This window comes from Atractosteus spatula, chromosome 2, assembly GCF_055471065.1.
Source record: "Atractosteus spatula isolate fAtrSpa1 chromosome 2, fAtrSpa1.hap1, whole genome shotgun sequence".
Classification (NCBI taxonomy): Eukaryota; Metazoa; Chordata; class Actinopteri; order Semionotiformes; family Lepisosteidae; genus Atractosteus; species Atractosteus spatula.
Window position 1 is genome coordinate 51,931,047 of NC_142707.1, and position 12,950 is coordinate 51,943,996.

The 12,950-nt window shown below is 42.0% G+C and overlaps 1 protein-coding gene across 1 annotated transcript in view; it reads left to right on the forward strand.

Moving 5' to 3' along the window:
- kif6 (kinesin family member 6) overlaps nucleotides 1-12,950 on the forward strand; it is a 124,789-nt gene that overhangs the window by 74,374 nt on the left and 37,465 nt on the right. The window contains exons 14-15 of the mRNA XM_088905286.1: nucleotides 5,426-5,528; nucleotides 7,636-7,691. Coding sequence (XP_088761412.1) covers nucleotides 5,426-5,528; nucleotides 7,636-7,691 — 159 coding nt within the window. The remainder of the gene's footprint in view (nucleotides 1-5,425; nucleotides 5,529-7,635; nucleotides 7,692-12,950) is intronic.

Below are 12,950 nucleotides of genomic sequence, written 5' to 3' on the forward strand. Positions count from 1 at the left end.
ATTATTTGGGTGACTAGGAAGATATAATAAATTGAAGATCTCTAAGCCTGTTTAATCAGTGTAATTGGACTCTCAGTCCGAAACCCACAGGATTATAATTACTATGAATTAAAATCATCATGTCCATCCCCATCCTCACCTATGGTCACGAGCTTTGGGTGGTGACTAAAAAATGAGACTGTGGGAATAAGGACCAGAAATAAGGTTTCTCTGGAAGGCTGCTGGGTTTACTCTCCGTGACATAGTGAAGAGCTTGGCAATCGGGGAGGAACTTGGACTGGATCCGCTGCTCCTCTGGATGGATAAGAGCCAGGCGAGGTGGTTTGGGCATCTGATGAGGCTGCCATTCAGACACCTTCTGCTGGAGGCATACCAGGCGTGGCGTTCAGGGAAAAGGCGCCGGGGCAGACCCAGGACACACTGGAGAGATTATACAGTATGTCTCAGCTGGCCTGCGATCACCTGGGAATCACCCAGGATTGCTGGGGAAAGGAAAGTCTGGTGTGCCCTCTCCAGGGGAAAGCACTGAGAAAATAAAATGAGATGTTATGAGAATAATCTTCATTTAATATACAGTAGCACCTTTCATGATAAATCCTCATGAGGTGCTTTACAGTAAAATAATCAAACAGCAAAGACAGTTCTATACAAGTGAATACAGAGCATTATACACGATTGAAAGTTAGAGTAGAAAAATGAGCTTTAAGACAGGATTTGAAAGATTGGCTGGGAGATCATTCCACAGCCTTGGAGCAACAGCAATGAAAAGCCCACCAATGAGACCCTGCTGACTAAGTCAGAATCCCTTCATGTAAATGTTGTGCTGAGAGGTATCATTGTCTTCAAATAAGATGATTATTTCCTGAGAAATCTGTGCTTTTTCCATTGGGGCATACATGGTTTTTGGCTTTCATCATAGTCTTTAGGACTGCAGCAGATTGATTTCAAAACTTCATTGTTTAACTAGGGACTCAGGAAACTGGTTTGTACGCAGAACTGTGTTACGGTGATTTTCAGATCATGTTTTGTAAATTTAGAAACAAGCTGTTAAAAGTATAGTGGTAACACTTTGCTAGAATGAGTCTAGAAACATAACTCCTTTAGAAAAACTAAACAACACGATTAAACGACATGCATAGTTCTTTAATACCATTTGTGAAAATGACATTGCAGGGGTGCGATTATTTATAAAGGTTCACAGCGAGACATCTGAAAGCTAGGAGCGGGACTCCTGGTGGAGTGATGTCAGGTGGAAATAATGACAGAAACCATGAAGGACTTGAGAGCTGACAAGGACTTTCTGCAGGCGTAGCTCAGTTAAAGTGGTCCTGGTGTGTTCTTATGTACTGTCTGTTCTTTTATCGCATTGTGTAGTGTTTTTGAAAGAGTTATGACGAGCAATGATTTTTAATCCCATTCAAGTATGGTCTTAGCAGAACAGTTATCAGTATTAAGATATGGTTTTGTAGCTGTTTATTTCAGGTTTCTTCTCAGATGCACTCTTTAGGCATTACACAGCACTCATCTTTTAGCCATTATGCACATTTCCACTGCAGCACGACAATCTGAAGACGATTCTTTTCTTGAAATCCAATATCCAATTACTGTGAGCTGTGATTTACAGCATTTGCAACATTTATGTTTGTATATGTTGTATTAGACGCAGAACATGAAGACAGACCATCACATCCATGCAATAGCCCTATACCCTTTTACTCCTGGGTGATTTAAGCCATCCAATGATTAATAAACGGATACAATAGTATTTCGTGTACAGAAACCCATTTTGAAAGATAAATAGATCTCATTGTATTTCCTTCGTCTTCACATCGCCTGTCCGGGATTTGACTGCTTTCTGTTGATGGGTCAACAGCGCCAGGGCGGTTCCTCTGTGTGCAGTGACTCAGTGCCTCCGTATGATACATCACTTTCCCACAGAGCAGACTTTTCCATGGGAAGTCATTGGGAATTGAGAACATGACGAGGAAAATTGAAGGACTGGGATTAAGTAGGAGTGAGTCAAAGAAGCTTCAGACTAAACTCATGCAAAACAGATGGGTATCAAAGGCAGGAGCATTGAGATAAGCGTGTTGTAAAGGAGAGGTAATTCATCCTAGGGATGCTCAAGTTGTTCCATAGATTCCCTCTTCTCCTAGTATCCTTTTCAAAATGGGGGAAAATAGAACTACGATTTTGTTTGGCTTGTTTGAATTAATGATAAAACAACAATTGCCTTCAAGAAACAAAACTAAAAATGTATATTCCATTAAAACCTTATACAGCAGACAACTGTAATTATTATGCACTTATATTATACTCCAGCCAGCAGCCATATCACCCTGCAGCTCTTAACTGGCTACCTCTGAAGCTCAGCAGGGTTGTGCCTGGTCAGTATCTACAGTGGTGTGAAAAAGTGTTTTTCCCCTTCCTGATTTCTTATTTTTTTGCATGTTCGTCACACTGAAATGTTTCAGATCATCAAACAAATTGAAATATTAGACAAAGATAACACAAGTAAACACAAAATGCAGTTTTTAAATGAAGGTTTTTATTATTAAGGGAAAAAAAAAATCCAAACCTACATGGCCCTGTGTGAAAAAGTGATTGCCCCCTAAACCTAATAACTGGTTGGGCCACCCTTAGCAGCAACAACTGCAGTCAAGCGTTTGCGATAACTGGCAATGAGTCTTTTTCAGCGCTGTGGAGGAATTTTGGCCCACTCATCTTTGCAGAATTGTTGTAATTCAGCCACATTGGAGGGTTTTCGAGCCTTAACCGCTTTTTGAAGGTCATGCCACAACATCTCAATCGTATTCAGGTCAGGACTTTGACTAGGCCACTCCAAAGTCTTCATTTTGTTTTTCTTAAGCCATTCAGAGGTGGACTTGCTGGTGTGTTTTGGATCATTGTCCTGCTGCAGAACCCAAGTGCACTTCAGCTTGAGGTCACGAACAGATGGCCGGACATTCTCCTTCAGGATTTTTTGGTAGACAGCAGAATTCATGGTTCCATTTACCACAGCAAGTCTTCCAGGTCCTGAAGCAGCAAAACAGCCCCAGACCATCACACTACCACCACCATATTTTACTGTTGGTATGATGTTCCTTTTCTGAAATGCTGTGTTACTTTTACGCCAGATGTAATGGGACACACACCTTCCAAAAAGTTCAACTTTTGTCTCGTCAGTCCACAGAGTATTTTCCCAAAAGTCTTGGGGATCATCAAGATGTTTTCCGGCAAAACTGAGACGTGCCTTTATGTTCTTTTTGCTCAGCAGTGGTTTTCGTCTTGGAACTCTGCCATGCAGGCCATTTTTGCCCAGTCTCTTTCTTATGGTAGAGTCATGAACACTGACCTTAACTGAGGCAGGTGAAGCCTGCAGTTCTTTGGATGTTGTTGTGGGTTTTTTTGTGACCTCTTGGATGAGTCGTCGCTGCGCTCTTGGGGTAATTTTGGTCGGCCGGCCACTCCTGGGAAGGTTCACCACTGTTCCATGTTTTCGCCATTTGTGGATAATGGCTCTCACTGTGGTTCACTGGAGTCCCAAAGCTTTAGAAATGGCTTTATAACCTTTTCCAGACTGATAAATCTCAATTACTCTGTTTCTCATTTGTTCCTGAATTTGTTTGGATCGCAGCATGATGTTTAGCTTTTGAGGATCTTTTGGACTACTTCACTTTGTCAGGCAGGTCCTATTTAAGTGATTTCTTGATTGAGAACAGGTGTGGCAGTAATCAGGCCTGGGTGTGGCTAGAAAAATTGAACTCAGCTTTCCAAAGATGTGACAAACCACAGTTGATTTATGTTTTAACAGGGGGGGCAATCACTTTTTCACACAGGGCCATGTAGGTTTGGATTTTTTTTTTCCCTTAATAATAAAAACCTTCATTTAAAAACTGCATTTTGTGTTTACTTGTGTTATCTTTGTCTAATATTTCAATTTGTTTGATGATCTAAAACATTTCAGTGTGACAAACATGCAAAAAAATAAGAAATCAGGAAGGGGGCAAACACTTTTTCACACCACTGTAGATGGGGGACCTTTTAGGAAGCTATGGTTGCTGCTGGAAGTGGTGTTAGTGAGACCTGCGGAGGGCGCCCACCCTGCGGTCTGTGTGGGTCCTAATACCCCAGTATAGTGGTGGGGACACTATACTGTGGTGGGTGCTGTCTTTCGAATGAGACGTTAAACTGAGGTCCTGACTAGAGAGTTATCCTGATGTCTGGGCCAAATTTCCCCCCTCGGCCTTTACCATGGCCTCCAAATTGTCCCCATGTATGATTGGCTTACACTTGTCCAGGGTTTACACTACCTTGCGCTCGTTGCTTGCCGGGTAGGCTCCGACTTCCCGCAACACCGTATGGTATAAAGCAGTTTAGCAAATGACATGACATTATACTCCTGACAGAAGACAGGAAGAAAAATATTCTTGGATGTAATTCCATGCTGAAAAGAGAAGAAAAGAAACACCTGGTACACCTGGATGATAAGCTGGAGTTGTCTGTTAACACTGACGCCCTGTACAAGAAAGGTCAGAGCCGACTCTATTTTCTTAGGAGGCTCAGGTCCTTTGGTGTGTGTGGAACACTGCTACACATTTTTTATGAATCAGTGGTGCCAGCGGCCATCTTCTACACTGTTGTGTGCTGGGGCAGCAGCATCATGACAAGAGATGCAAATAGGCTCAATAAACTTATCAAGAAGGCTGGCTCTGTGTTGGGGCTGAGCCTTGACCCCCGGAGGTGGTGGCGGAGAGGAGAATGCTGACCAAGCTCACAGCCATCATTAAATCCACTACATGGGACTGTTATTAGGCAGCGGAGCACTTTTAGCACCAGACTGCTCCAGCTACGGTGTTCAAGGGAACGTTTCCACAGGTCCTTCCTCCCGGCGGCTGTCAGGGTGTACTGTATAACACTGCCCTAGACTAGGACTGTTAGCCCTCCATCTGCTCGTCTATGGACAGCATGTTGCACTATTGTACTTTTTGGACACTCAGTCTGTATGTACCTATGCACATTTTGCACATATTTTATTGTTTTTTTATCTTGTATTGCTGTACTTATTTTATTTTAATTTTTAGTGTATTCTGATTTCTGTTTTTGCTTGTCTTGGGCTGGGCTGCTGTAACACCTCAATTTCCCTTTGGGATCAACAAAGTCTTATCTATCTATCTGACACAGCTACCTACTTGAACTATTCTTGGATGTATCTGTCAGCATAATAGAAAATATATATTCTTATTTTTAATTTTATATTTCACAGTCGAATCACAAGTTATTTTCAGTAACCTCACTTTGCAACACAGGCAGTCCCCCTGTTGGCTTTCTGAACATGCTGCCTGCTGAGGACTTCCTGAAGAGGGCAGCTTGTGGGAAGTGGGTCGTCTCATGTTGTCCTTCTTGTCTTTTGTCATTCTTGTAGAGGTGGAGATGTCACTGGGACGGAAGGAGGCTTTCGAGATATTTCGGAGGGACCACGAGGACAGAATCAACATTGAGGACAACAAGGCCCTACTCAAACAGAGGTGATGTTCCCGTTGGGAGAGCTGTGTGTGCTAAGAGAGGTCAAGGCTAGCCTGGGATTGCTTGATCATGCAATAAGCACTCCGAGCGGCTTTCAAAAAACAGACTCGACAAGATTAGGTTTCCGAATCTTATATTCCAAAATTACCCAGCCCCATCCACAAAAGTGATAAGGTGAAAATATTGGCTATGATTCCTTCAGTGTTTGTGAGCAAGGTTATGAATTCCACATGAGAAACTGGCCGCAGAGTGCATGATTTTGGCAGTGCAGGCCACCAGGGCCATGAAGAAACTAGCACAGGTTTGAGCTTCATGTTGTGTATGACCTTGAAATCTGAACGAACTTAATTTCTGTTTCGTTTTCATATGTTGCTGTGGGCCCATTGCTAAAAGACAAAAATAAGCAGTGCTAACTCTTCCTGTTGAGGAACTATTTCCATGGCCTCATATTAAGAACATGCAAAAGGTTACAAAAAAGAGGAGGCCATTTTGCCCATCTAGCCTGCTGGATAGTTAGCAGCTGATTGATCTGATGATCTCTTTCAGAGAATAGGTAGTAGTAATGCTAATATTGTGTGTGGAATTTGATAGGCTTTGTTAAAAACTACAAAGTGCAAATCCTATGAAGTGTTGGCATATAAGGTGAGATCTGCACCAAGTCTAGGGCTTACTCAGCATATCTTCTTCTACAGCTGACAGCACATTACTTTAAAGAGTGAGTCAGGTGGGAACACAGAAACATATTCAGAGTCATACAATATGCTCATCGGGATATTAATTGCTCTGTGATTCAGAATGCTATAAGATTAGAAAGGAGATGACAGTAGATCATGTCATTCGATGATGCCTCTCGACTGTCCTGCAGACAGCCTGTAAAGAAAAAAAATAAATTTATCTTTCAAAATCCTACCTGATCTGGCATGAGCATACCATAGAGTGGGTCACGTATTGCTTTGTATTGCTATGGGCTAGGGAGGTACACATTGTGTACCGCTCAACATCTCTTGATGCTGTGCAGTCACGCAGAGACAGGCTGAGCCTGTGTGTCCTGTGATATTGCTGTCATTCAGTCACAAGAGGTGACTGGGGAGCAGGAGCAGCGAAGATGCTTGGCTAGGACTAGGTTCTGTTGTTTGCAGAACTGGTTTTGTAGGATTCGTTCTTTGTAGCAGAAAACAGGATAAATCAAATTTAGTTGAACTTTAAAAAAAGCCAGCAGAAGAACGAGAGAACATCCAGCCCAGACTACACTGGTGTCTGGAGCCTCTGCTGGGCTGACTCTCCTCGTCTCTCCTCACGGGATATAAAACCACACTTTGTATGAAAAAGACAGAAAACAAAAGAATTATGATTTTTGGAGGAGTACAGTAAATCATTCCCAGGGTGTAATAATGCCTTTTATTTTTCATTTCCCCTTCCAGTCCTTTTGATGTTGGCATGATTTAAGTGTCCAGATTCCCAAAGTCTGCAATTAATTGTGTTTCCAAAAGCATTGAGGTTTGCGCCATGCCTCTGCAGGGCATGAGTTCTTCCTGTGGATTCACTGTATGCCACGAACATGTGCCCTGGTGCCACACAACAGCTTTCTATGGCACGCACTGGTTCGCAGAGGTGCTGAATGAGTACATTATAGGCACAACCATCAGTTATGTTTTTAATGCACAAACCCTAATGTAACTTCTACACTATAGTTCACATGAACCTTAGTCTTTAGCAGGCTGCATAGTGCATTCCAGTGCATGTGTGTGTCTTTACTGTGATTAGGCTGCACAGTACTTCAGTGTCTGTGTGTGTGTGTCACAGTGATCAGGCTGCACAATGCACTGCAGTACCTGTGTGTGTGTCACAGTCTTCATGCTGCACAGTGAACGTCAGTACCTGTGTGTGTGTGTGTGTGTGTGTGTGTGTGTGTGTGTCTTCACTGTGATCAGGCTGCACAATGCATTTCAGCAGCTGTGTGTGATCAGTTTTCACGGTGCACTGCAATATCTGTGCGTGTGTCATAGTGATCAGACTGCACGGTAGCCACAATGCAGACTAACTCAACTTAAATGCTGACTACTGAGGTGACTGTGCTATTGACTTGCCTCCTCTGCGTTTCTCTGACAGGTTTGCTGAAGCCAAGGCCTTGGGGGAACAGGTGAACAAGGCCAGGGGTAGAGTCAGTAAGTATCTCTTCTCACCTGAATCTGGATTCTGCTGCTTTTAGCATATTTACAGGCTAGCTGCAGGACAGTGTGCTCATAATTCAACTTGTCACTTGACATTGGAAATTTTTATTTTCACTCTTTGGTGTCATTTACTGTGACGAGGATGAGTTTAGACAAAGACATTAAGGTCTTGGACCATGGTTGTGTTGGTTTGGACAGACACCTTCACCAGCTTGTAGTGAAGGGAGCTTGGAACATCTGTGTGCCACTGAGTTAAGACAAGCTTGATGCTCTTTAACTCAGTAGACAGTTAGACCCAGGGATAATATTTGCCTTTAACAAAGGAAATATTGTATTAGCATTATTTATATTATTGAGTGGACCTAGAAATGGCAAAAAAGCATGATACATGATATCATATATATATATAAAATGAATACTGATGTGCGGTAGTACCCAAGAAACAGAACCCCCAGTCATCAGTTGATGATAGTAAAACAGCATATTCTCTCTCACAGCTCTCTGGATGACACACAGCCAGTTCAAATACTGTACTCAGCCATCTCTAGAGCACACACAACCTGTTTACATATAGAGCCTTTTACACACACAGCCCTCTGCAGAATACATACAGCCTGTTCACACACACACAGCCCTCTCTAGAGCACCCACAATCTGTTGACACACACAGTCTGCCTCATCACACACAGCCTGTTCACACACACAGCCCTCTCTAGAGCACCCACAATCTGTTGACACACCCAGTCTGCCTCATCACACACAGCCTGTTCACACACACAGCATCTCTAGAGCACCCACAATCTGTTGACACACCCAGTCTGCCTCATCACACACAGCCTGTTCACACACACAGCACCTCTAGAGCCCCTACAATCTGTTGACACACCCAGTCTGCCTCATCACACACAGCCTGTTCACACACACAGCATCTCTAGAGCCCCTACAATCTGTTGACACATACAGCCCTCTCCAGAGGACACACTGACTTTTCACACACAATCTGTTCAACACATACCTGTTCACACACACTGCCTCTTCACACACAATCTGTTCACTCATACGGCACAGTCCTCTCTAGAGGAGGGTATTATTCTCTCTGGCGATGTGATACAAATGTCCAGATAAGCTCTCCTGAGCCTCTCCCTTGGACTGCCAGAGGGCAGCAGGCTCAGCAGGTCACAAAACAGCATGAGGCACCTCATAACATTTGGATCCAAACTGCCGGCAGCAGGGTATGTTTTGACACACATACTATACTATTTAATTAATTAAATAAATTACTAAGTGCACCTGAGTTTCTAAGGACTGAGAATACATTTTTCAAAGTAATGTTTAGAGCACAGGCACAGACGTGCTCTGCCTGTTAAGGAAGTTGCCAAAAATTTACAAAACCATGGTAAGTTTAAGTAATACCAGTTTGTCATCTCAATTTTGCTGAACTTTGTAAAGACACAAAATATACTCAACTGATTCTTTTTAATTGAACAATTGTAATGAAGGATTCTGATTTCATATTTCACCAATGGAGCAATTCAGTTATCCAGACAACATAGTGTTTAGGGCATCTATATAGCTTCCTCTTCTGGAATTAAAATCGGTCTCTGTTCATGAAAAACCAGGACATTTAGAAAGAAACAAAAATCTATTTTTTTTTGTTTTTCAAATGTGGTACCTGGTTGCCATGCCATATTGTATCATTCTTTTTGAAATTGCAACGAAATGAACTACTGCCTTGTATGAAGCCTTTAACTTGTTCAGTGTCACCGTGCAATTCGGATGGCAGTATGTGATGAACAGGTAGTTCATTTCTGTCTTTAATGAGAAAGAAGTCAAGGGAACTAAGCTAAAGTTGGTGAATTTGTATTTCCAGACAGAATTTTCCTTTCCTCCCTGGACAATTATGGAAGAATTCTTCTCCCTGCTTCCAGCATTCTGCCTCTTTTTTATGGTTGATTAGTTATAAAATGGGATGAGGACCACGGGCTGCCTTATAAAACAGGCATGTAGGTCAGAGGTCAGATCAGAGGGGTGAGACTCAGCAGTGAGTTTGCCTCTATTTGTTTCCATGTTAAGCCATGAAAAATAAAATATTGGCTGTTAACACCAAACTATTATCGCAATTACCCTAATTGAAAACATGCATGATGTCGTGCAGAATTTACGTGACCTGAATCCCCAGACTGCCCCCCTGCCGCAAAAGCAAGCTGTGATAATGAAGGAATAAAACTTGTACGGTTTTGCTGTGCTGTTCTCGGTCCCCTGAGTGCATTTTGCCTTTTTGTTTTTGAGTTTTATTTTCCATTGCGCTGACACAAAGCCTTTCTCTTCCGCCCGTTTCTTTTATTGGCCTGAAACTAGTGGTTTTATGACTATTCCGTAAGCACTTTTTTTGTGTAAAATATCCTTGACAGGTAGAGTGTATCTTCCAGATGATTATGGGAGCTGCCTTAGCCAGGAGGGGACAATGTCGTTTTTAAAACACTGAATCTCATGGCAGCGGGAAGTAGATTGAGGCTAGACGCGAAATTGAACTCTAGGATGGGCTGCATTTAGGAACGTAATCTCTTTGGCTAATTCTCCCCCTAATTGGCAAAGAGAAAAAACTGGACCTAATAACAGGGTAAAGGTCATATCTACACATGCAAAGATGGTCACATTACTACAGTGCATTGTAGGCTCTTATTTTTACAAAGGGGTGGTAGGAGTTTGGAACAAGCTACTCAGATCTTTCAGGAGCCAGCTGGAGGAGATCTTCTGATCAATTAACTACTAAATAAGAGCTTGAACTTGAACTAGATGGGCAAAGAAGAACTCTGGAATCAAACCAAGCCCCTTAGAACTTTGTGGCAGCAATGCTAAATTCCACTCCACTCTGTCACCCATTAGTATTGTTTGTCCTATAAATCTTGGTACAATAACTCGTCTTTTTCAGCTGTGGAATGGGTTCTGTCTTTCAGGACTTCCGCTTACAGTAGTGGTCCTTTTCCTTCAGTTTTTTTCCTGCAGTGTTCCAGGTGTGGCCTAACTAATGCATTGTATGGTTTCAATATAACCTCTCTTCTCTGTGCAAATCATCGTTCTGCCTGCATTTTGATTTTTACAGCACGTCTGTAGAGAATTTATTACAGCTCTAAATCTGTTTCATTTATACACTACATCTGTGCCACCATTTCTACAGTATAGTGGTGCCTCTTTTTTTTTTTTACTTAAATGCAAAACTTTTGCATTATGGTCTGTGCCATCCATATACTGTATATACAGTATTTTCTTACTTCTAAAAACATTGGATATGCTTACTTTACATTGAATTTACAACCTGTCTAATTTAGAATATTTTTAAGTATTCTGTATTAATGCATTGTTTCCTGGATGTAAAATTTAAGAATTCTTACATTTCTTCAGAAAATGTAACTAAAGTGTTAATGGTCCCCAAAAACTACAATATGCATAATTATACTGTATATAGTTTGGAAAGAACAAAGGTTCCACTTCCCAGGCGCTGCAGTACTACTTTTCCCATCACTATTCTACAGTATGCAAAATTAAATTGAATTAACTGAATGAATTAATGCTTTCAGTGTTTTGGCTATATTGTGTTACAAAGGTGTCAAGTTCACTACAGTTAATGGTTAACATCTTTCTTCTTCAGAGGGATTTGCATATGAAGTAGTCTGCTTTTTCTCTTTTCTGTGCTCAAACTATTTTCTGTTTTTCTAAAAGAAGAAAAGAGGTGTGATTGTGTTTGTGGACTAAGGCTGGGTCAGGGAGTTGCTGGTCATATCTCTAAGTGCCTGTACTACTACAGCTCAGTGGATAAACAGAACGGCCCACATTTCCTTTGATTGTCTTTTCAAGCACGTGTAAATGTACAGTACTGTGTTGTCAGATTAAACTGGTTGTTGGTCCCAGATGCAAACGAGAATAGTCACTGATGAAGATGTAATTCCAGGCCAGCTCTCCCTCAGCCGTAGTTTACGGGCTACAGTAGCTCAGCAGCTCTGACCACAGAGCCGTCATCTTGGAAGAGGTCGAAGGGTGTGCAGGAGGAACGCGTGCGGGCAGGGCGGATGTTAAGGAGGTTCTTGGCATCAAACTGCCTTTATCTTTTTCTTCCTAGTGTGACATTACGGGATTTTTAGAGCAGTTTGGTAATTTGCTTGGCGAAAGTGGCGATAATATAAATCAAATTAGCATGACGACTTGCACGCCCTGGATGCTAGCAATCTGTGGCCTGTGGCTCTTTATGGCCCCTCCTCTTCTGTTCTCATCTCTGTAATTAAGAGCAGATTCTTCTAATTAGCATTTTATTAAGAATCCCCTCTGATTGATGGTTTTTTTATTAGTTTTAACTTATTTCACGGTCTCCATATGTGGCTAGGCTACGCTTGCTGCAAGGAAATGTTTCCAGTTAGCTTGACTTGCAGAGTTTGTTTCTTAATCAGGATCTTCATTTTGTGTAATAACATCCAAACCCTTCACTGATACATGGGGATGTTTCTTAAGAACATAACAAAATAAAAGTTAAAAACACGAGGAGGTCATTTCCTCACTATCATTGATTGCCTGTATGGTAATTAGTAGTTAATCAGTCCGAGTATCTCATCCAGCTGTTTCCCGTTTCTTGAAAGGTTTAACAACTTTGAGTCGCTTGTGTTGTACTCCCACAAGCCTTTGTGTAAACATTTGCCTCTTGTTCTGTTTTAAGTGCAGTTCCACATGCTTTCCTCTTGTGTCTTTTAGTTCATGTTTCATTGCTTATTCTGAAGAAATCTGCTGTTCTAACTTTGAGGATTTAGAGAGTGCGGATCATGCATCTTAGTATCTGGTTTATCTTTAGAGCTATTCACTATTTCAGTGATTAGCTCTATAGATGGACAGCAAACGAGGCAAGTCTGACAGGCCGAGCACCCCAGGGACACATAGGCTGAAGTGTACCTGTTTTGAAGGATGAAACGTCATTTCTGAGATGTTTTGTCTGGATTTTCGCATACAGTAAGAGTGAAATATCTAAATGTATGTCTAATACAGTAACACTGTTACACATTTACACACCTCTCAGTGTGTGCCAGGAAGGGGTATAGGTACATTTTTTTCTGTGTGATTATAAACGCATCTATGCATCTGGGGCGGTGCGGTGGCTCTATGGCTAAGAATCTGTGCCTGTGGCTGGAAGGTTGCCGGTTCAAATCCCGTGGCCATTAGGCCCCTGAGCAAGGCCCTTAACCCCAAGCGTCTCTCTCCCTATCTGTGTGT